General features: G+C 43.2%; 1 protein-coding gene across 1 annotated transcript in view; it reads right to left on the bottom strand.

Annotated features, from left to right (window-relative positions):
- Positions 1-294: 294 nt before the first annotated feature.
- Positions 295-23,845, bottom strand: part of LOC109891179 (testis-expressed protein 264-like) — a 129,969-nt gene continuing 106,418 nt past the window's right edge. Inside the window, exons 3-4 of the mRNA XM_020483517.2 lie at positions 13,915-14,107; positions 295-4,302 (exon numbers count right to left, since the gene is read on the bottom strand). Of these exons, the coding sequence (XP_020339106.1) occupies positions 3,932-4,302; positions 13,915-14,107 (564 nt within the window). The 3' untranslated portion in view covers positions 295-3,931. The remainder of the gene's footprint in view (positions 4,303-13,914; positions 14,108-23,845) is intronic.

Genomic DNA, 23,845 nt, shown 5'->3' with positions numbered 1-23,845 from the left:
GCCTGTCTCTGAGCCTCCTTTAAAAAAAAGAGGAAATGGTAGTCAATACAGGCCTCCAAGAAATTACAGAAAAGTGTGAATGGTCATGAAAGCTGGTTGTATAAAAGAAAGTGTTAAGTTAATAGGTGCTTTGGGTCCATCTGTAATTTCCTCATCTAATACCCCTCCCTACTTACGTGAGGCAAGGTCTTCTTCAGAAAAGAGACAATGACAGAGACTTTCATCAATGAAAAAGCCACAAAGTCTGACATGGTGAGGTTGGACCCAGGTGCAGATAAGAGACCAGACAAGGAATCAGTGGTTAAGGATAAACATAATACTTTACTAAGAAACGGTAGGCGCAGGATCACAAAAACAACAACCACTAAGTGTCAAACTCACTCAGGAAACAAACACACAAGGTAAACAATTCAAGCTTCTGCAAAGAGAAATAGAAAAAACACCTCTTTTAAAGTGAAAATCATAATGAGTAATGGAACACACCTGAGTGTCATAATTGTCTCTAGGGTGGTCTCTCTGCAGCCCTCTGGTGACAGGTGGAACCATGACACAGAGGATGAGTTTTCAGCACTGTGGCGTGAGCAATAGGGAGAGAAGAATATAATTTCACTGTCTGAATACTACAGGAGTTTGCCACATAACATGCATACAGTATTGCTTGTCTGTATAGATACAGAAAAAATAAAATTGCATATGATCTTTTATTGCAGACAGAAAAACACCCATGGCAGTGTACATTATCTCCATCACTCAAAGCCCAAGACGAGAGACCAAACAGAATAACATGTGACAACAGCAAATGGAGTGAGCCCAATGTCTAGATCATAGGATTATCATGCTATAAAGGAAGTTGTTATACCTAAAATAAGGGAAGAACTCAGTATATCCCTGATTCAAGTCAAAAAGTAAAGATTATATTGGTACACATGACAGACCAGAGTAGTTGAACAAGTTTCTACACCGGAAACACCTAGGCCAAAGTAATAGAACAGATCTGATCATGATCATGATATGTAGGTAGATAAAATTACAAATCCTTCACAACTAAATGCATACAATTCCTTCATATAATGGTTGTTCATCTTAATCCAGTGGTCACCAATCTTTTCTGAGTCAAGATCACTTTCGCAGTCAAAAAGAAAGCAGCAAACTACCGCTCAGATTTCTTTTTAAACATGACTTTAAAAAATGTAACGTTAACCTAATAAAAACAGTTATGTAGGAATGAGGTTTGTGCAGTAGGCCTAATACAGTGAACTGACAATATTGTTCTTCTCAGACCATACAGTGGCTTGTGAAAGTATTCACCCCCCTTGGCATTTTTCCTATTTTGTTGCCTTACAACCTGGAATTAAAATAGATTTTTGGGGGGTTTGTATCATTTGATTTACACAACATGCCTACCACTTTGAAGATGCTAAATAGTTTTTATTGTGAAACAAACAAGAAATAAGATAAGAAACCAGAAAACATGAGCGTGCATAACTACCCCCCCCCCCCCCCCCCCAGCTGCAAGTCTCACATCTAGCCACTTGGGAATCTTGCCCATCCTTCAATTAAAAACTGCCCCAGCTCCTTCAAGTTGGATGGGTTCCGCTGGTGTACAGCAATCTTTAAGTCATACCACAGATTCTCAATTGGATTGAGGTTTGGGCTTTGACTAGGCCATTCCAAGACATTTAAACGTTTCCCCTTAAACCACTCGAGTGTTGCTTTAGCAGTAAGCTTAGGGTCATTGTCCTGCTGGAAGGTGAACCTCCATCCCAGTCTCAAATCTCTGGAAGAGTGAAACAGTTTTCCCTCAAGAATTTCCCTGTATTTAGCGCCATCCATCATTACTTGAATTCTGACCAGTTTCCCAGTCCCTGCCGATGAAAAACATCCCCACAGCATGATGCTGCCACCACCATGCTTCACTTTGGGGATGGTGTTCTCAGGGTGATGGGAGGTGTTGGGTTTGTGCCAGACATATTGTTTTTCTTGATGCCAATTTTTTTTATTTTAGTCTCATCTGACCAGAGTACCTTCTTCTATATGTTTGGGGAGTCTCCCACATGCCTTTTGACAAACACCAAATTTTTTGCTTTTTTTCTTTAAGCAATGGCTTTTTTCTGGCCACTCTTCCATTAAGCCCGGCTCTGTGGAGTGCACGGCTTAAAGTGGACAGATACTCCCATCTCCGCTGTGGAGTTTTGCAGCTCCTTCAGGGTTATCTCTGGTTTCTTGTTGCCTCCCTCATTAATGCCCTCCTTGCCTGGTCCGTGAGTTTTGGTGGGCGGCCCTCTCTTGGCAGGTTTATTGTGGTGCCATATTCTTTCCATTTTTTAATCATGGATTTAATGGTGCTCTGTGGGATGTTCAAAGTTTCTGATATTTTTTATAACCCAATCCTGATCTGTACTTCTCCACAACTTTGTCCCTGACCTGTTTGGAGAGCTCCTTGGTCTTCATGGTGCCACATGCTTGGTGGTGTGCCTTGCTTAGTGGTGTTGCAGATTCTGGAGCCTTTCAGAACAGTTGTATATATACTGAGATTATGTGACAGATTATGTGACAATTAAATAAAGTCCACCTGTGTGCAATCTAACTAATTATGTGACTTCTAAAGGTAATTGGTTGCACCAGATCTTATTTAGGGCCTTCATAGTAAAGGGGGTGAATACGTATGAACACGCACCACTTTTCAGTTCTTTTCATTTTTTGAAACAAGTAATTTTTTTCATTTAATTTCACAAATTTGGAATATTTTGTATATGTCCATTACATGAAATCGGGAAATGGGAAAACGTCTTCCACCTGATGGCAAAAGTCGAGTCACACTGCATCTGCCTCATGCACAAACTCATGTTGTTCCTATGACCAGAGAAAGTGAAATATTCCTTGATATTAAAATAGACATGATGAGCTGCTGATAATAATAAAAACACAGAGCTGTCGATACACTTGGCTCCTCATTCATTGCAGCTGCATTGAGAATGGAAGCAGGGAGAAGTGTGTTTTATGTTTTGTAATAGCGTTGAATAAAAACAGTGTTTGACGGTGCTGAATACAAACTTGGACATGACCTCACACATAAAAACATCAGCTATTTGCTGTATTATTTGACAGTCTCTCTATGGTCATTGTTTTAAATTATATGAAATCTCATGTAGGCTAGTATAAAACTACTGTGGCCGGGGTCCTGGAAGCTGTAGGTACATGATTTGAGCTATCCGATTGGTCAGTCAGTAGGCAGTTAGTCTTTTCAGACAAATTAAATGGTTAAAAATGGGAACACTTCTCCTCCCCGGCGCACAGGGCTTCTGAATCAAGTGTACTATACTATACCACCAACAGCACAACACACACACACAAAAAGGAGTGGCAGCCTTTATCGTTGGCTTTTCAGTTAGGTGATCAACTAGGAATGCATCGACCGACCGATTGGTGACCACTGTCTAAAACTATACTGTATTCGATTAAATACAGTATATTCAATTATTTATATTTATATATAAACAAATTAACTTACATAAAATGTGTGCCTACTATGATGGGAGATGATTAAACGTATTGGACACAATGTTACTAACATTTAAATACTTCAATCAAAAGAAATATTGACTTTCATCAGTCCCACAAGTATATTGTAACAATATTTTTGTCCCCTCAAAGAGTGTATCACTTTCTACTGGTGAATGTATCATCTCCTACAACAGTTCTGTTTAATGTTGATCAACCCATCTTTGTTTTGTCATTATCACTCACAGACATTACAGTTTAACATACAGGAAAGTTCAAAAGGTCCAGAAATAGATGTCATGTCTGTCATGATAAATAGTATGGCTACAGATCCACCAACATGTTGACATAAAAGACAAGATTAGCTGAAGAAATCTCACTCCCACCTTAAAAGGATCAAACCCGAAGAGTTTGCTCCATCCATCCTCTTCTACTCCTCTCCATCCCCTACAGGCTCCCTCTCCTCAGCTACAGCCTCTACTGGGGCTTCCCTGGCATCTTCCTTCACTGTGGGGCCTTCCTCCTCCCTCCCCAACTCTCTCTCCAGCTCCTCCACCATCTCTTCCACCAAGTCCAGTTCCTCAAAGGAAGAGCCGCTGCCTACTGACTCGCTGGAGCCCCTGTCCCCATGCCCCTTTTCACTTGGCTCCCTGTGCTCTCCACCCTGCCCCTGTTCGACCCCGTCCCCCTGGTCCCTGTGGGGCAGAGAGGAGGCGGAGAACGGGGCCAGAGACGTCTCTGTGCTCTTTGACTGCGCCTGGCCGCTCAGCTTGCTGCTGACATCACTGTGGGACTCTGCATCTGCAACCACAGGAAGAGAGGTGTCAGGTGAAACAGTGAATAGATGTCAGTTCAAAACTAACCATCTACTGAGCCAGAACTTAAAATAATTGTAATTGTAGAGACGTCATGAACAAAGGTGTAAGGGCTGTATTCAATCTGTATAGCTGAAGCATTACAGATTGCGTGAAAGAAATGTAAAGGTCATTTCCAATGAACCCATACAGTGAACACAGTCTCCGCTAAACTTCTGTGATACGGATTGAATAGAGCCCTAAGTCCACACTCATTAACTGTTGTGTTTTGTGTCTTATTGTAATTGAAGACAAGTACACAAGAGAGACAGAGAGAGAGACAGAGAGAGAGAGAGAGAGAGAGAGAGAGAGAGAGAGAATGTTAAGGAGAAAGAGAGAGCAGACAGAGGCACAGAGTTGGCAAGGTACTCTCCTTAATCTATCTGGCTGGGATCTTTCCAGCTTCAAACTCGTGAATTACTTCAACAACTTTACAAAAAGGGAAACAGACAAAAGATAGAATTTGGGTAAGCAAGCTACAGTACAAGTACAAACTTTACCCTGTAAATTGAGACAAGCTGACTACATATCACTCAACAGCTTATATAGGAGTTGACTAACTCCATTACACACAGAGACTTCATTGGTGTCAATGCCAGATCTGCCATTGTTGTCATTTTTAAGAGAGTCTGAGAAAATTGAGCCAGTTTGAACGTGGGCAGCAACAAGCGACAATAACATTGTTCTCACTCACATCCTTCCAGTTGAATAGTTTTTTAAACGAATGAGTGTATGCAAGACCGCATTACAGATCCTAAGAAGGCTAGAGGATCTTAGTGGGTGGTGGAATATTTGATATGCTGCCGTGCTTCTGTATTCTACCCCTGTTCTGTACATGGATACTGTGTGTGTGTGTGTGTGTGTGTGTGTGTGTGTGTGTGTGTGTGTGTGTGTGTGTGTGTGTGTGTGTGTGTGTGTGTGTGTGTGTGTGTGTGTGTGTGTGTGCATGCGTGTGTGTGCGCGCGCATGTGTGTTGGATCAGTATGGGTCATTACAGAAAATTCAACTCCTCTCCCATATCCTATTAAGCAATGATGAGACTGATATTATTGGTCATAAAGATAAAAGGCCCATTCCTACACAGCAATATAAGTCAGTCACATGATATATGATATCCTTCCTGTTTGGCCCTGTCCGGGGGTGTCCTCGGATGGGTCCACAGTGTCTCCTGACCCCTCCTGTCTCAGCCTCCAGTATTTATGCTGCAGTAGTTTGTGTCGGGGGGCTGGGGTCAGTTTGTTATATCTGGAGTACTTCTCCTGTCCTATTCGGTGTCCTGTGTGAATCTAAGTGTGCGTTCTCTAATTCTCTCCTTCTCTCTCTCGGAGGACCTGAGCCCTAGGACCATGCCCCAGGATTACCTGACATGATGACTCCTTGCTGTCCCCAGTCCACCTGGCCGTGCTGCAGCTCCAGTTTCAACTGTTCTGCCTTCTTATTATTCGAACATGCTGATCATTTATGAACATTTGAACATCTTGGCCATGTTCTGTCATAATCTCCACCCGGCACAGCCAGAAGAGGACTGGCCACCCCACATATGCTCTCTCTAATTCTCTCTTTTTTTCTCTCTCTCGGAGGACCTGAGCCCTAGGACCATGCCCCAGGACTACCTGACATGATGACTCCTTGCTGTCCCCAGTCCATCTGACCGTGCTGCTGCTCCAGTTTCAACTGTTCTGCCTTATTATTATACGACCATGCTGGTCATTTATGAACATTTGAACATCTTGGCCATGTTCTGTTATAATCTCCACCCGGCACAGCCAGAAGAGGACTGGCCACCCCACATAGCCTGGTTCCTCTCTAGGTTTCTTCCTAGGTTTTGGCCTTTCTAGGGAGTTTTTCCTAGCCACCGTGCTTCTACACCTGCATTGCTTGCTGTTTGGAGTTTTAGGCTGGGTTTCTGTACAGCACTTTGAGATATCAGCTGATGTACGAAGGGCTATATAAATAAATTTGATTTGATTTGATTTGATATAACGATAGCATCCTGCTTGGTTGCTCATTTAGTATTTCTCCAACTCACTCCTTTACCAGAGGGGAACTGGTTGTGGTTTCTGCTGTCTGGTCCAGGAAATAAACAATATGTGCACTCATCACCAGGATGGACTATTAGGGTAATGCTTCAGAGATTTCCTCCATATAACATGATGAACTGGCCCGTGATGCTTTCAGAGTAATTAAGATGTGCCAAACGCTGAGCCTGATTAGCCTATGATTGGTAGTCCTTTCTGATGGAGGAATATCCACCAGTGTCTTATCATAATATCCTCCTCGGTTTGTCATGATCCAAGACATATTGGATTGGAGTGGTTTGTGTGCATTTGCGTGTGTGTGTGTGTAGTTATAACAGCTCTGGAATGAAGATGAATTAATAATCTTAATCTCTTTCATGGAGAGAAGCTAGCATGACCTCTGCCATCTCCCTGTCTGTATCGTTTTGGGGACGGAGAAATTAATTCCTGCCTATTGTGACTGCAATTAGCACTGTCATCTCAATTAGGCCCCAGTTCTGTGGTCATTGTGCAGAAATGGACAGGCTGAAAATAGGCACACAAATGAGACCTTTTCAGCATTGATTAATGTAAGAAAGAGACAAAGAAAGCATTCTACAGGACACCAGTCAGTCACCTCTATCATGTGATCTCATTATGTAAACCCATGAATCCAAAGCATGTGCATCGTCCTATTGTGACAGGTGTGTGATGTAGGAGATCACCCCAGGTTATGTATAGGCTATTGCTTTCACATTGGATTTACATATTTAGCCTGTAAAAAAGTGGGCAATGTTTATATGATCCTCTTACAACAGGCCCATTTTTACCACATTCTTGCCAGCATACACCTTTATAGCTCCTGTTTGCATGCCGGAGACGAGTGGTAGTAGTGGTGTGCAGATGTGGGTGGGCTCTATTTTAATAAATCCATTGAGAATATATACCATCAAAATGAAATCAATTACTTATTTGTTTATGCAGATCCTAAGAAACACAAGCTTAATAAATTGTATTTTCAAAAGAATAGCATATATTTTTGTTTAATTAGGTCTATGTTATGGGTCTGTGCTGCCATGGAGTTTAGAGCATAGTGTGTGCCAATGCCGCCTCAGCATTATGGCTGCCTTTCATACTAAGCCATTGGCAGAACTTAACCTAAATGATTACTAGGTCATTAGGCGGACATAAAAATGTCAGCTTTGATATCGGCGATACCTTTCAGATATAAGGAAAAGGCGGGAAAAAGTTAGCGGTATGGTAAAGTTGGCAGAAAAACGTCTTGGTAGAGTCACCTACATTGACGAACCAGTAAAAGGTTCTCTCTTTGTATGGAATCATCTTCCAACAGCCTTGGAGAGGTTAATTCATTAAGGAACAATGGAGGATTCATCTCCTGTCAGTGTCCCTGGAGGGTAACAGGACACCCTGGGCCAGCCTCTCCTCTCCCCTGCTGGGTTCACACCCCAAACAAATGCCATCTACACATCACACTGAGTTATGGACCATCTTATCACAGGGGACCACAGTGCAATAAACACACATGGTCTCTGAGCCCCTCACACAAGTCCCACATCCTTCAGATCTGTCCATCTCTCACCAAGCTCATTATCAGGTCCAGTGTATCTGAGCCTGTCTGTAATATGCAGAGAGACCATGTCTATATGAGAGGTGTTCTGACTCTGGGGTTATTTACGGCATATTAATAAGCTGACAAACATCCCATTTACCAGCCAGCAAGTCCATACACAGCAAACCCATCATTTCTAAAAAGGGCATATTGGGCAGTGATATTCATTATGCCTGAGTTTTTCTATGAAAGGGGTAAACCTAAGCCTTCTCAAGAGGGAGAAGATGATTATCAGTGGGTCCATGGAGGTATTATATATGTGTTGTATTTGACCATTCTCAGGCTGTAGTACTGGCGAATGGCAGGTAGAGTGGTTATGTTCTACCAGTTGCTGAACTAAGAAATAATTGGTCTATTTAGTATACCCCCCAGGAAGACCCTTCCAACAAAACTTGACTTCTTTCACCCACAAACACCTGGAAATAAGTCATGACAAAGCTCTCAAATTGAAGCAGATCATGCTTTGGAAAGTGTTTTAGATAACATTTGCCTATATTAGTTGCTAAATTGGGCCAACTGTGATTATTAGATATGGAATCAAGGTCTTGTTCTTAAAATGGTTTCAGATCGAAGAGAGGAAAAGAGAGGAAAAGAGAGGAGAAGAGAGGAGAGGAAACAAGAGGGTTTTAAAGAGTAACTTTCATGATTCTGGTCACCATTTTGACCGTTTTCAGCTCCTTTTGCCCCTAGCGGTTCAACTCTACCATTGATATCGTGATGTAGAGGCACTTTGAGAAGGTGCCTCTATGTCCTCTCAAGGGAGGGGTTCGGCATGAAATACACTCCCTTCTATGTGTGCTGGTTAGTACCACCTCCAAGCTTACTATAAAAGCAGGTGACAGCATGCCTTATTTGGCAATGGTCTTGGTAAGTGGAGTTTGTCAATATGTGACCAACCAGCTCAAATTGGTCTGATGTAGCAAAATGGGAAAGTAATTCTGTTTTGAAAGTTGATAAACTTGTAAATTCACCTTTGAGAAAATGGCCTTTGAATGTTTTGATACCTAGTGAAGAGTTCTTCTTTGCCTACACCCATTCAGCATTGTTCACATCCTCCACCCATCTCGTTTCGCTCTTGGAGTGTTCAGAGCGCACACTTGACGCTCTGGCCGATGATTTGTGAACCTCTGGATAACATGAAAACAGCCTAACCAGCCCTGCTGGCAACAATTTCATTACGCTATTTTGCCAAAATTTACTGACACCAGCCAAATTCAATGAGTGTTGTGTGTTTGTAAATTCATCAGTTATTCTTCGCTCTGGCATACTCAGACTGAATTTACGAATGTACCCAAAATGGTTACTTGCATAGTGGAGTCTTTTGTTAAGACATGTATCTTGCTAGCTAGGTAAAAAAATAACCTATCTAGGTAAACAATGTGTAAGATCACACACGTCACGTAATGTTAGCTAGCGAGCAAGCCAGCTAATGTTAGCTAGTTAAACAACAATGAACATAGTGCCAAATCATGTCGTTACTATCCTGTTAGCTAGCTAACATTAGGCTCTAACTAGCCAAGCAAAAGGCTCTGGGATACGAATAATAACATCATACATGTAACGTTAGCTAGGCAGCCAGCCAGTTAAAGTTAGCTAGCTAACAGTACACTTTAGCTTAAGACATGTAGCTAGCTAGCTAGGTAAACAATGACCCTAGCTCGGTAAACAACGTGTAAGATCATACAACATGTAAGTAACATAACGTTAACTAGTTAAACAACAATGAACATTATGCCAACTCAAGACGTTACTACGCCTCGCATGAATCTGCTGGTAGTGGTAGCTAACCAACCAGGTCTAATGTTAGCTAGCTAACATTAGGCTCTAACTAGTCAAGCAAATGGCTCAGAGATACGAATAATAACATCATACACGTAATGCTAGATAGCGAGCCAGTCAGCTAACGTCAGCTAGCTAGCTAACAGTACGCTTTAGCTTGAAATTAAACCACTTTGTCAAAATTAGAAATATGTCATATCTGAAAACGTAGCTAGCTAGACTATCTTACATCATCATGCACGATGGACATGTCTCCCTGTCACGGATGCCATGCCATGGTTGCCCTTAGTTTGAAGATGTAATCCGTAGACAGGTGTTTTCGCCATCTCTTTAGCAATCATACTATAATTCCACTGATTTGAAAACTTGATCCTCCAGAAACTGGAGATCAACATGTATGCAGCTTCACTACACTATACATATTTTTTTTATGTCACGTTCGACAGGATTACCAACACAGACTTACCAGCTCAAATAGACAGAAGCCCTTTATATGGAAAACCAATCTGAACTCCTCTTTCGGCATGTCCAGCCCACTCATTGTCTCAGCCAATCATGGCTAGTGGGAAAGTTGATGACAAACTAGGCTCGTAATTTAACAATTGTATTCTTATTTACTGATGGCATACACGTTTGTTATTAAGGCACATGAAAGTTTGGATGTTCCAGAAGGAATTTCTGTCAAAAAATACTTTGTGATAAAAAAAAAGAGTTTACATTCAAATGGCTCTCCTGTGAAGTAGTGATCCACGACAAATGCCTAGTTTCTTGAAACGAGTCACATATATTTTGCATGATGTGTCAATGACTTGACTACTGACATTACACAAAATGCTAAAGGCAATAAGGCACATTAAGACATATGACCAAAATTCAACGTGTTTGCTTAGCGTTTCATACACATCTATGTGCTTTTACAAAGAAAACAAACCATGTAGGCTATGAGGATCATACGTTTAGATTCATAGCTACCTCTATCATAACAAGAAATAGATGATAATGGTAGTCATGTCAATTCATTGTATTTTTTCCCAACCACTATGCCTGATTAGTGGCGCAGTCTGCTAAGACAGTTCAACGGTTGTGAATTCTAACACCACATGGGGTAGATATATTTATTTTTCAAATCTTTATTTACAATATTCATACCATGCACGCACACTTCTAATTCTGAAAAGTGATAGCATAAGTGTGAGTGGGGTTGCCCTGGTAGTAGTTGTAGGTTTCATATCGTACCCAAGACCAATCTGTGAGTTCATTTTAACCATTGGAAAAAGAGCTACTGCGTAAATACTGCAATGCGGATTCCCAACACAATACCGCAATAAATGTGAATTCACATTTCAAAGATTTTTCTTGTGCCGCATAGGGGATTCAAATTTACAGCGCATGTGGCAATAGACGTCAGAGTCTTATTTACTCCTGATGCACGTAGTTGTATTATCAGAGCATGCCAGTGGACGTCTGGTAACTATACTTTAGTGAGAAAGTGTTGGGATCAGGAACAACTACATCTATCCACCCCCAAAATTAATAGTTATGAGCAATTCCCCCCACCCACAACTTCAACATTTGAAGGGGTTGGACAAAGGCTAAATAAGAGGTTGAGAGTTACACTACAAAGAAGGAGAGCAGGAGATAATTAGAGAGACAAGACTGAGGCAAGCTGGGAGTTTGGAGAGGAGGGGTTATAACAACACAATCATATGTAGGCCTAATTGTATAACAATCACATAGAAAATGTAGCAATTGTTGTGTAATTACACAGCAATTATAAATAAATTACATTCAGTAGAACTAAATTATACTGAAGCCATTTATGTAATACTTCTGGAGGGTAATGATGATGTCATATAGACCCAGACCTCAGTTCAGCACAACAAGCTCTATGAGAACAGACTATTGTTCATCAAGGACAGATGAAGCTTATTTGGTGCTCTTCACTGCATGATCCCATACTTTCGAAGTTGGAGCTAGGAATAGGAGGAAAACGTAATGTTCCATAACTACCCTCGACATGGTAAATATTATCTCCTGAGTTTGTGCTCCAGTTTGTGCTCCAAAACACCCAGTCGGGGCTAGCAATTTCTCACAATCCAGCATCTGTGAATAAGCATGCACAGTCTGCAATGTTCACGGTGTTAAAATAAATACCTTACTGGCGCAATCAAATGAATGGAGGACATGCAAAAGCACATCCTCCTCACACGGGCACACTTGGTGAAACAGGTCCCCTGAGGTACAGTCGTAAGACCTGCAGAGAATACTAATTATCTCATTGAGGTGGCAGGTAGCCTAGTGGTTAGAGCGTTGGGCCAGTAACAAAAAGGTTGCTAGATCGAATCCCAGAGCTGACAAGGTAAATATCTGTCGTTCTGCCCCTGAACAAGGCAATTAACCCACTGTTCCTAGGCTGTCATTGTAAATAATAATTTGTTATTAATTGACTTGCCTAGTTAAATAAAGGTTAAATAAAAAAATAACAATTGACAGAGATAAAACTTCTTAAAAAAAAAAACCTATTGTTTCTACTTGTATCCTTATTTATGTCCCTTGTGATTTATGAAATAAGCAGTTATTTACATAGCAGTGATCGTCAGATCATCATCATATGTAAAGAGCACATGATTTGTATTGTCATTTCTCTAGAGGGACCTTGAGCACACAGTACTGCAGTGATGTGTGTACAGTACAGTACAAGTACAGCCACCCCTCAAGCCCACCCATGCAAGGCAGTGTGTTTGAGTCATAGGCTGGCTGGCCACACACAAGGAGGTCTGTGTGGAGTTTGATTTCCAGGGCTGGTCTATCGGACACAGGAAGGTCTGTTTGGAGTTTGATTTCCAGGGCTGGTCTGTCAGACACAGGAAGGTCTGTTTGGAGTTTGATTTCCAGGGCTGGTCTATCAGACACAGCTCAGCACAACTGATTGAGCCGTCTCTCATTATGAGAACAAACAACAAGACGGTCTGGATCTCTCTCTAAAGAGGAGGATGAATTTCTGCTTTACTGCTTTACCAAATATAGGAGCATAATGTGCAGCATCTGTAAACCACCCCCCAAAACACACACACACACACACACACACACACACACACACACACACACACACCTTCTGTATTACAGAACTGTGCTGACCCACTGTGTAAACTAATTGATATAGAAAGTGCATGCTTCAACAAGATCTGCTGGGGGACTGACAGATTGATTATTGAAGCAACTTAGATTTAGCGTTTAAGTGAAAAATCGTCATGTCGTCACAACACAGTACACCAGACAAACTCCCACACCACCAGAAGTCCACACTATTTGACTGGGCCAAGCAAAGAGAGAAAGAGCGAGAGCGAGAGAGAGGTGAAGAGAGATGAGGGGGCAGGGAGAGAGAGAGGTAAAGGAGGAAGGAGAGAGGGAGAGTAAACTCAGAGAAAACTATCAGTGAACTGAACTCAGTTGGGTTTTCTGAAGTCTGTTGATTGAACAAATCCAAAATATTTTGTCATCCACATATTCAATTCTACCAAAGAACACAATTTTGTCTCAATTCTGTGTCTCCTCTTCTCAGACGAGCCATCTCAGTCTATACCTACACCTCCAACCCACACAGCCTTATCCACACACACACACCCCAATGCTTCTCTTAAAAGTATTTGTGCAAAGACAAAGACAATATCACCGCTGTGCTAACCTAAAGGCCCTGTCAAGTTTAAGAGAGTAATGGCGGGTCTAAAAAAACACCTCACTTGAAGAAACATACTCACAGTGACAGAACAATTCCAGGGGCTGTTGGGTAGGATCAACACGGTGGGGCACCAAATACCTGCAGGCTCATCCTGGCTGTCTGTTGGTTCTTTATATCTCACACGCAGCCGCACCTTTGGATAGACTAGAGCTGTAGAGCTAAATCTCTACAAACTCCATCTAGCTGAAGTAATTCAAACAAACCTCTTAGTGGAACAAGCTGTTCAATGCTTTTGTCTCTCTTTCCATTACTGGCCATCCACTCTTATTTTCTTGCTGAAACTAGCTAAAACGCATCTGTGGTTGGGTAGGTTGAATGAGAACTTAAAAGATATTTGGTGTTAGTTAAACTTGCCCAACACACCTGGTTGGTCAATGTCAGTGGTTGTATGGAAGGAAGAGGGGCTTAGAGTACCTGAAATATCCGTCCCTCTGTCCTGGTCCAAGGACTCCTCTGTCTCCGGTGTCTTGGCCTCTGTCTGTGTGACGAGCTCGGGCACAACGAAGCCAGTGTGGTGGAAGCCGCTCTGGGAGGACAGCGGAGCAATGTAGTGCGTTAGGTCCCCTGTATTGATCTCAATGAATGGCCAGGCATGGAGTTGCCTCTCCTGTGGGTGAGAGAGAGAAAGAGACAGAGAAAGAGAGTTCAAACTGCATGTTTGATTCCCATTGGCAAGAGGCAGTCTATTTTGTCAGATCTGCCCTCCAATCCTGAGCTTTTCTAAGGCTCAGCCATTCTGTATCCAAAAAGCACTTATCTCAACAATGTAGGGTGAGTTATTCTAAAGAAAGACTACGTCCTTCTCTAAAGACAGCTGCTGTTGACCAGAAAGACTTGTCAGCTTGACCATGTACCACATCACTAAGCCCTGCGTTTCTCCCATAACAATAAACAGAGCTGTGAACCATTAAACTGATTTTAAGCTAATTTCTCTCCTCTCCCACTCTAGAGTGCAACACAAAACAGTCCTGAAAGAGACTCTTTCCAGAGGTATAAGATTGCCCCCTGCTTTAAACCTTTATTTCACTCTCTGCTCATTAATGTTTAAAGCTAGGCAGTTTGCTTATCCAGCACACCCTGATTGGAACAAGGCTGTGTGAGAGATGAGCGCACATGCCCACACACACACAAGCACTACATTTAATGAGCCAATCTCTTTTGTCTGGAACAAAGACATCAGCCATTTTTTTTTTAATTAAAGGACTAATAAAACAAAAAAACAAGTTTCACAGCATCAATATGCCGTATAACCTCATTCACTGTGGTGAGGTAGTCAACATGAGGATTGATATATACCCATATTCCACAAGTACTATGATCCATACTGTATAGCAGCACATATTGACCTTTGATGGAGGATAAGTCTCAGCAAATGGAATCATCCTTAGAGCAGGGGCAAATTGCTGCCTTAGAGGGACAACCTCTAGACCCATGTAGAAGAACTGTACCCTTCCAAAGAAAGCAGCACATTAGGTTTCTCAAGCCAACCTGTTTTGTTGTCCTTGAATTCCAAAAACCCAATGATCACCATGTTTCTGCAGGTTTAAAATGAGAGCCGTTAGCTTCTCACAATCCCACTACTGCTACATCGGGGCTCAACTATACTGTTATGTGAAAGAGTCCATTCCAATGAGAAGCTATGCGTGTTATGCAGATGGGCAGAAGGCATCAGACAAGAAGAGAAGAAGAGAAGATCAGAGAGGAACGACATGATGAAACCCTCCCAGTGTGCTGACATAACACTATTATACTGTATACAGTATGTATGGTGCGTGAATAGGAATTCATGACATGTGCGATATGTTCCTCCACATGCGAGGCATTAACATTCCATTTATATAGAGCCATATGTCTACATAGTCACTTTCCTAGGGTAGAGGGAGGCAGATGTGTGATGAAAGAGGGGAGTTTATACATTTAATTCCAAAACGCTATATATCAATTTTCATACATATTAATACATTCGCTTTTTTTTGTTTAAAGAACTTCTAAAACAGATTGGTGTGTTTTTTAAGTATCTAATTATGGCATGGGGTTGTTTATGGACAGACATGTATTTGTTTGAAACCTACCACTAGATGGTTTAATTTCAGAGATAAACAATCACATTTCAATTTATATCCACCTCACTCCTTTTGTGACTACGGGGCAGTATTTTCATTTTTGGACAAAAAACGGGATATTTTGTCAGGACAAGATGCTAGAATATGCATATAATTGACAGTTTAGGATAGGAAACACTCTAAAGTTTCCAAAACTGTAAAAATATTGTCTGTGAGTATAACAGAACTGATGTTGCAGGCGAAAGCCTGAGAAAAATCCAATCCGGAAGTGACTCATCTTTTGAAAGCGCTGTGTTCCAATGGGTCCATATTGAGCAGTGAATGGGCTATCAACCAGATTACTCTTTCTCCGTATTCCCGAAGGTGTCTACAGCATTGTGACGTAGTTTTACGCATTTATGTTGAAGAATACCCGTAGGCGGCTACATTGCGCAAGTGGTCACCTGATGCTCCCAGAGAGATTCTCGCATAAAATACAGAGGTAGCCATTACTCCAATCGGTCCTACTGAAAAACTAATTGTCCCGATGGATATATTATCGAATAGATATTTGAAAAACACCTTGAGGACTGATTATAAACAACCTTTGCCATGTTTCTGTCGATATTATGGAGCTAATTTGGAATATTTTTCGCCATTTTCGTGACTGCAATTTCTGGGCGATTTCTCAGCCAAACGTGAAGAACAAACGGAGCTAGTGGCCTACAAAAATAATATTTTTGGAAAAAAGAAAGATTTGCTATCTAACTGGGAGTCTTGTGAGTGAAAACAGCCGAAGCTCAAAGGTAAACGATTTAATTTGATTGCTTTTCTGGTTTCCGTGACCAAGTTGACTGCTGCTAGCTGGACAAAATGCTATGCTAGGCTATCGATAAACTTACACAAATGCTTGTCTAGCTTTGGCTGTAAAGCATATTTTGAAAATCTGAGATGACAGGGTGATTAACAAAAGGCTAAGCTGTGTCTCAATATATTTCACTTGTGATTTTCATGAATATGAATACGGACGTGGACGTGGACCCCACTCCAACAAAGTGTTAGTCCACTTGCATCGCGTCCTTTGATTGGCGACCCTCGCCGCCGACCTTGGTCTAGTAACCCTCACCAAGGGCCCCACTGGACTGAGGGGCAGCTCGGGACTGAGGGGCAGCTCGGGACTGAGGGGTAGCTCGGGACTGAGAGGAAGCTCGGGACTGAGAGGAAGCTCGGGACTGAGAGGAAGCTCGGGACTGAGAGAAAGCTCGGGACTGGGAGGAAGCTCGGGACTGAGAGGAAGCTCAGTACTGAGAGGAAGCTCAGTACTGAGAGGAAGCTCAGGCAGGTAGTTGGCTCTGGCAGATCCTGGCTGACTGGTGGTTCTGGCAGATCCTGGCTGACTGGCGGATCCTGGCTGACTGGCGGATCTGGAAGATCCTGGCTGACTGGCGGATCTGGAAGATCCTGGCTGACCCTGGCTGACTGGCGGATCTGGAAGATCCTGGCTGACCTGGAAGATCCTGGCTGACCCTGGCTGACTGGCGGCTCTGGCTGCTCCATGCAGACTGGCAGCTCTGGCTGCTCCATGCAGACTGGCAGCTCTGGCTGCTCCATGCAGACTGGCAGCTCTGGCTGCTCCATGCAGACTGGAAGCTCTGGCTGCTCCATGCAGACTGGCAGCTCTGGCTGCTCCATGCAGACTGGCAGCTCTGGCTGCTCCATGCAGACTGGCAGCTCTGGCTGCTCCATGCAGACTGGCAGCTCTGGCTGCTCCATGCAGACTGGCAGCTCTGGCGGCTCCATGCAGACTGGCAGCTCCCTGCAGACTGGCGGCTCCTTGCAGACTGGCAGCTCCTTGCAGACTGGCAGCTCCTTGCAGACTGGCAGCGCTGAACAGGCGGGAGACTCCGGCAGCGCTGTAGAGGAGAAAGGCTCTGACTGCGCTGGACAGGCGGGAGACTGCGGCAGCGCAGAACAGGTGTGAGACTCCGGCAGCGCTGTAGAGGAGGAAGGCTCCGGCAGCGCTGTAGAGGAGGAAGACTCCGGCAGCGCTGTAGAGGAGGAAGGCTCCGGCAGCGCTGTAGAGGAGGAAGGCTCCGGCAGCGCTGGACAGGCAGGAGACTCCGACAGCGCTGTAGAGGAGGAAGGCTCCGGCAGCGCTGTAGAGGAGGAAGGCTCCGGCAGCGCTGGACAGGCAGGAGACTCCGACAGCGCTGTAGAGGAGGAAGGCTCCGACAGCGCTAGAGAGGCGGGAGACTCCGGCAGTGCTGTAGAGGCGGGAGACTCCGGCAGCGCTGTAGAGGAGGAAGGCTCCGGTAGCGCTGTAGAGGAGGAAGGCTCCGGCAGTGCTGTAGAGGAGGAAGGCTCCGGCAGCGCTGGGCAGGCGGGAAACTCCGGCAGCGCTGGAGAGGAGGAAGGCTCTGGCAGCGCTAAACAAGCGAAGCGCACTGAAGGCCTGGTGCGTGGTGCTGGCACTGGTGGTACTGGGCCGAGAACACGTACAGGAAGCCTGGTGCGGGGAGCTGCCACCGGAGGGTTGGTGTGTGGAGGTGGCACAGGCTGGACCGGACCGTGAAGGCGTACTGGAGATCTTGAGAGCAGGGCTGGCACAGGACGTGCAAGGCTAGGGAGGTGCACAGGAGGCCTGGTGCGTGAGGCTGGCACAATCTTCACCAGCCGACTAACACGCACCTCAGGACGAGTATGGAGCCCTGACCCAGGTGCCATCAAATCCCCGACACGCTCCGTCGGGCGAATTCCATGCCTAATGCACCAACACAGCAACTCCCTCATAACTCTCCTCCAATTTCCCCATGAACTCCTTCACAGTCTCTGCTTCGCTCACCTCCAACACCGGCTCTGGTTCTGGTTTCCTCCTTGGCTCCTTACGATAAACAGGGGGAGTTGGCTCAGGTCTGACTCCTGACTCTGCCACACTCTCCCTGTCATTTTGGGGCTGACTCTCGGGCTTCCTTCCACGCCGCCGTGTTCGTCTCTCCAACTCCATTCTCCTATAACCCTCTTCACACTGCTCCAGCGAATTCCAGGCGGGCTCCGGCACTGGGTTGACCGCCCACCTGTCTATTTCCTCCCAAGTCGTATAATCCAGACTTTGTTGCTCCTGCTGCCGCTGCCTGTCACCACGCCGCTTGGTCCTGTTGTGGTGGGTGATTCTGTTACGGTTCTCTTCTTCATCCTCCTTTGAAGAGGAGGTGTAGCAGGGATCGGACCAAAATGCAGCGTGGTAATTTTGATACATGTTTAATAAACGAATAAACACGAACAATACAAAACAAGAAACATAACGTGAAAACCTAAACAGCCTATCTGGTGCAAACAAACACAGAGACAGGAACAATCACCCTTGAAACACTCAAAGAATATGGCTGCCTAAATATGGTTCCCAATCAGAGACAACGATAAACACCTGCCTCTGATTGAGAACCACTTCAGGCAACCATAGACTTTTCTAGACAACCCCACTATACCACAATCCCAATACCTACAAAACACACCACATAATTAACCCATGTCACACCCTGGCCTGACCAAATTAATAAAGAAAACACAAAATACTAAGACCAGGGCGTGGCACATAATTTTATTAAAGTCCACTATTGTGGCTAATCCTTATTGTGGCTAGCTTCACATAGATGAGTCCGACCACCATTAATCAAATAAAAACTGTCTTATAAATTAGGGTTATTTTAGATGATGACACCTAGTTACATAGTTAGCTAGCTAACTATAGCTACTGAAACAGATGTCCTTTTGCTATGTTTTTGGGGAAGAACATTGTTTGCATCCATGAGCTAACTAGCTTTAAAAAAAATGTCCAGCACTGTAGGTGCGCGAGACAACTTTACCAGCATCAATGAATCATTGTAATGTAAAATACAAGTGATAGTGTAATCAATGTGTAATAACTACATAAAAAATGAATGAATGCGTTAAATTATTATGTGACGTGCAGTCATATTCAGGTCCTGATTGGTCAACAAGCTTATTTGACACGTCAAATAGGGTTATCTACTGGTCTTTTTTTTTTTTTGACAAGCAAAGACCCAAACGGCGTTCCATAGAAATCCTGGTTGAGAATGAAACGACTGAACAAATGAACAACGAAACAGCACAGTAAGTAAGTGAAAGAAATTGGTTTTGATGATGTTTTACTGGTAATGGGGACATACGTAAATGCCACCAAAATAACTTTTTGGTCATTGTGGTGTGTGTGTAACCTTTATTTAACTAGGCAAGTCAGTTAATAACAAATTATTATTTACAATGACGGCCTACCCTAGACGACGCTGGGCCAATTGTGCGCCGCCCTATGGGACACCCAAACACAGCGGGATGTGATACAGCCTGGATTCGAACCAGGGACTGTAGTGACGCCTCTTGCACGGAGATGCCATGCCTTAGACAGCTGCGTCCATGTGTGTGTTAACTGTTTAACTGTACTAGAATGATTAAAAGGGGGCAAAATGTTTTAATATCGGTTATCGGTATATATTTTTTTGTTGGAAAGGAAAAGTATCAGTATCGGCCAAGAATGTCATATCGGTGCATCACTAGTTTTAATCTTATCCTGCAGCTAGCTAGTTCTGCTCGTCCGTGGTATGAATCACCTGATACACATAAACCCCCCCCAGCCCCCAGGGCTACTGCCATATGCAAACATTTATTGCGTGGGTCGGGTGAGGACACAAGGAGAAATGAGGGGCATTTCTCTTCAAACTTCAGCAACACTCCTGTAGTATATGATAGATACTGTGGCATCACTGTGACAGGCAGAGGGAAGCGTTTACTAAGATTGATTTGACAGATAAAATAACATACTAGATAATACATATTAGCTGCATTAGTGGTCTCTGATATCTCTAATAGCATTGCTCTGATAGAACAATCAAGAAGATTTCTTTCCCCAGGATGACATTAGTGTACAGCTCAACAGCTCATTGAAACACAAACAAAGCCAGTCACTGAAACACACACCGGAGAAGCCAGTCACTGAAACACAGCAGAGAAGCCAGTCACTGAAACACAGCAGAGAAGCCAGTCACTGTAAAATACTTGGGGATACAGTGAATTATGTTGATTACAATCTGATGGCATAATCATTTTTGACTCAAAGAATTTGCCACTATTACAGGAGGTAATGGTTTGCTGAGACTGTTACAAACCGCTCTGCCGCTAGCATTATCCCGAGCCCGGTTATTGTCAAGCGGCTATTTAAAGCCTGATATGATTTACAGTCCATCTCACAAAAGTAGAAGTCATTCAAAAATCAAGGTGAATACAAATAAGGATGAATTACATTGGTTTACCAATGGCAGGGACCAACACAGAGCAGAGGTGATTTGTAAAGGCATTTCGCAAATGTCACTACAAATCCACTCTAAAGGCACCAATAGTGTTCAAATTATAGGGCATATTTTCTGGACATATCAGGACTTGCTGTAGTGTTTGTGTGCTGGTGTTGTTGTGACTGATAAAGATGACATGAAAGCTGAGAGATATCTTCTATTGAGAAAGTAATTAACCTCCTAGACCTCCACAGCTTCAGGACACAACAGACGATCACACTACCACACACACGCCTTAATGGATGAACAGCTCCAATGGAATGCATCCATTAGAGAGAGAGAGAGAGAGACTGTGGATGGAAACGTGGTTTATGCTAGTAAAGTCATACTGTATACATTTTTTTTATCATGATAGCTGTGATGGAAACAGGAAGTTTCGGTACAATTTTATAAACGTTGACAGATAATATGTTCGTTTGACATAGCGGGATCTGTCGTTCCGCCCTTGAACAAGGCAGTTAACCCACTATTACCCGGTAGGCTGTCATTGTAAATAAGAATTTGTTCTTAACTGACGTGGCTAGTTAAATAAAGGTTAAATAAATAGTGGAGGGTCACATAACTTGTTATTGATGACATTTCTATATTTCTCAGTGTTTTATAACGAGTTGCTTATTAGGCTATGCACTGAGTATACAAAACAATGACCTTTATAGAATGGAGCAGCATAAACAGACTCAAATCTGCTCTTTCCATGACAGGCTGACTAGGTGCATCCAGGTGAAAGCTATGATCCCTTATAGATGTCACCTGTTAAATCCACTTCAAATCAGTGTAGATGAAGGGGAGGAGACAGGTTAATATTAGGAAGGTGTTCCTAATGTTTGGTATACTCAGTGTATATCCATGTGTGCCCTATGCTGCCCCCCCATCTCTGAGTCTCTGCTGGGCGTACAACATCAAGTGTGCCTAAAAGGCCACATTATGGTTATGAATGTGTTTCTTCCTGTCATTTAGACAATGACTAGCCCAGTTAGCTCTAGTGTATGCTAACTTGCTACCTAGAAACTTCACTAATAGTAAATGCTACCTTATAGCCTTTTAGCTATTTTACACAGAATTCTACATTTTTAAGAGAGAGCTTTTCAATTGGCATTTCTCCCCCTGTTTTCAGTCACAGGTGGGGACTGGATTAGATGCAGTGGAGGTGGTGGGCTCATTTTACTGGGGATAACTTTATGTGACCTACAGGGACAAATTAGAATTGTGCAATAGCAGAGCATAAGAGAGTTGCCACATCAATATTACACTGAGTTTACATGTTCTCAGCAATCCACTTTGTTTTAATGATTATTAAGGGTATAGGGGAGGGTCACCTGTTTTTTTTCTTCTTCAAGAGTTCTGGGAGGGTTTAGGTAAAAATAGATTTTGCTGAAGTAAGGGCCATCCATTTTCATTTCAGAGAGTTCAGATTTTCTCCATGAAACCGTTATTATAAATAACATTCACCCCCTAACCACTTAATCATTAAGAAAGAGCTTGTGAATAATGGATGGCCAACAGTGGCCGTTAGATTTACGGCCCATCGGCGCCCCGCCTGTTCCATTTGTCACCCACACTGATCCTGCCCTCTGCCATAATTACTCCCTGATTTGACAGCCAAACATAAATAAAGATACCACCCACATGCATTACTCATTAATGATAAATAGATTAGTACATTCTTTGTCTCCTGGTAGCTCATTTTCTCCTCGGACGCAATCAGATATCTCCCTCCCACCGCAGGGGAAATAAAAAAAGAGATAGATTAACTGGCCTGTCATAATCAAAATGGCGCTCCTGGCGTGAACGTTTTTAATTACAATGGGAGGATGTGGGATTTCCTTCCTCCTGCCCTTTTCCCCGCATCGCAATCCTGCATCACTGTGTTCCTGGTTGGAGGAGATCCATTTCCATGGTCGGCGGCACAGGAGTAAACATGCTTCCAGTTAACCTGCTCAGTCTGGGGCTGGAGGTTTAATCAGGGGCTTCTGGGACAGAGATGGGCTCTGCTCTCATATGGAGAACAGAGTGGACCTCTTTGAATCTATACAGCACATTATAGCTTAGCATAGAACAGCACAGCACAGGAGAGCTTAGCATAAACAGCACAGCACGTCTGCCAAACTGTTAACTCCTGTGTGGAGCATTGGTTAAGAATAGCCCTAACCACATGCAAAGAAGAGACTAAAAACCATTAGACAAGGATACATGTTGGTTATCACAATTATACAATACATGTTTATTGGATTGCTATGTATATTTCTCTGTAAATAGGCAGCCAGTAAACAGCATATTATGATGAGCAGTATGCTGATGTTCGTTACTGTATTTGGCAGTAGTAACAAAGCCTTTATAATCCTTCCAAAATAGTAGACGTGGTTGTGTTACTTTTCTCCCCGTTACATGACCCGCTCCTCAATAATTCAGGAGCTTTATAAGGCATTGATGAAAATGTAGTGTTTTTCTGGGTTAAAGAGGCATTTAAGCGGCTCCTGTGCTGCACAATAATTGGTCTTATTACTTCATCAAATTATTTCATCTTGTTTCCTCATGTAAAAAGTATATGGGTCTGGGGTTAGTCTAAAGAGTGGCTTTTTGCAGAGCTAAAGACACAGAGCTAATCTCAGGCTATAGAGCTAAAGACACAGAGCTGATCTCAGGCTATAGAGCTAAAGACACAGAGCTGATCTCAGGCTATAGAGCTAAAGACACAGAGCTGATCTCAGGCTATAGAGCTAAAGACACAGAGCTGATCTCAGGCTATAGAGCTAAAGACACAGAGCTGATCTCAGGCTATAGAGCTAAAGACACAGAGCTGATCTCAGGCTTTAGAGCTAAAGACACAGAGCTGATCTCAGGCTATAGAGCTAAAGACACAGAGCTGATCTCAGGCTATAGAGCTAAAGACACAGAGCTGATCTCAGGCTATAGAGCTAAAGACGCAGAGCTGATCTCAGG

Source organism: Oncorhynchus kisutch, linkage group LG5 (genome assembly GCF_002021735.2).
Source record: "Oncorhynchus kisutch isolate 150728-3 linkage group LG5, Okis_V2, whole genome shotgun sequence".
NCBI lineage: Eukaryota > Metazoa > Chordata > Actinopteri > Salmoniformes > Salmonidae > Oncorhynchus > Oncorhynchus kisutch.
Note: the sequence above shows the minus strand (reverse complement) of the source record. Positions and strands in the feature narration are given on the sequence as shown.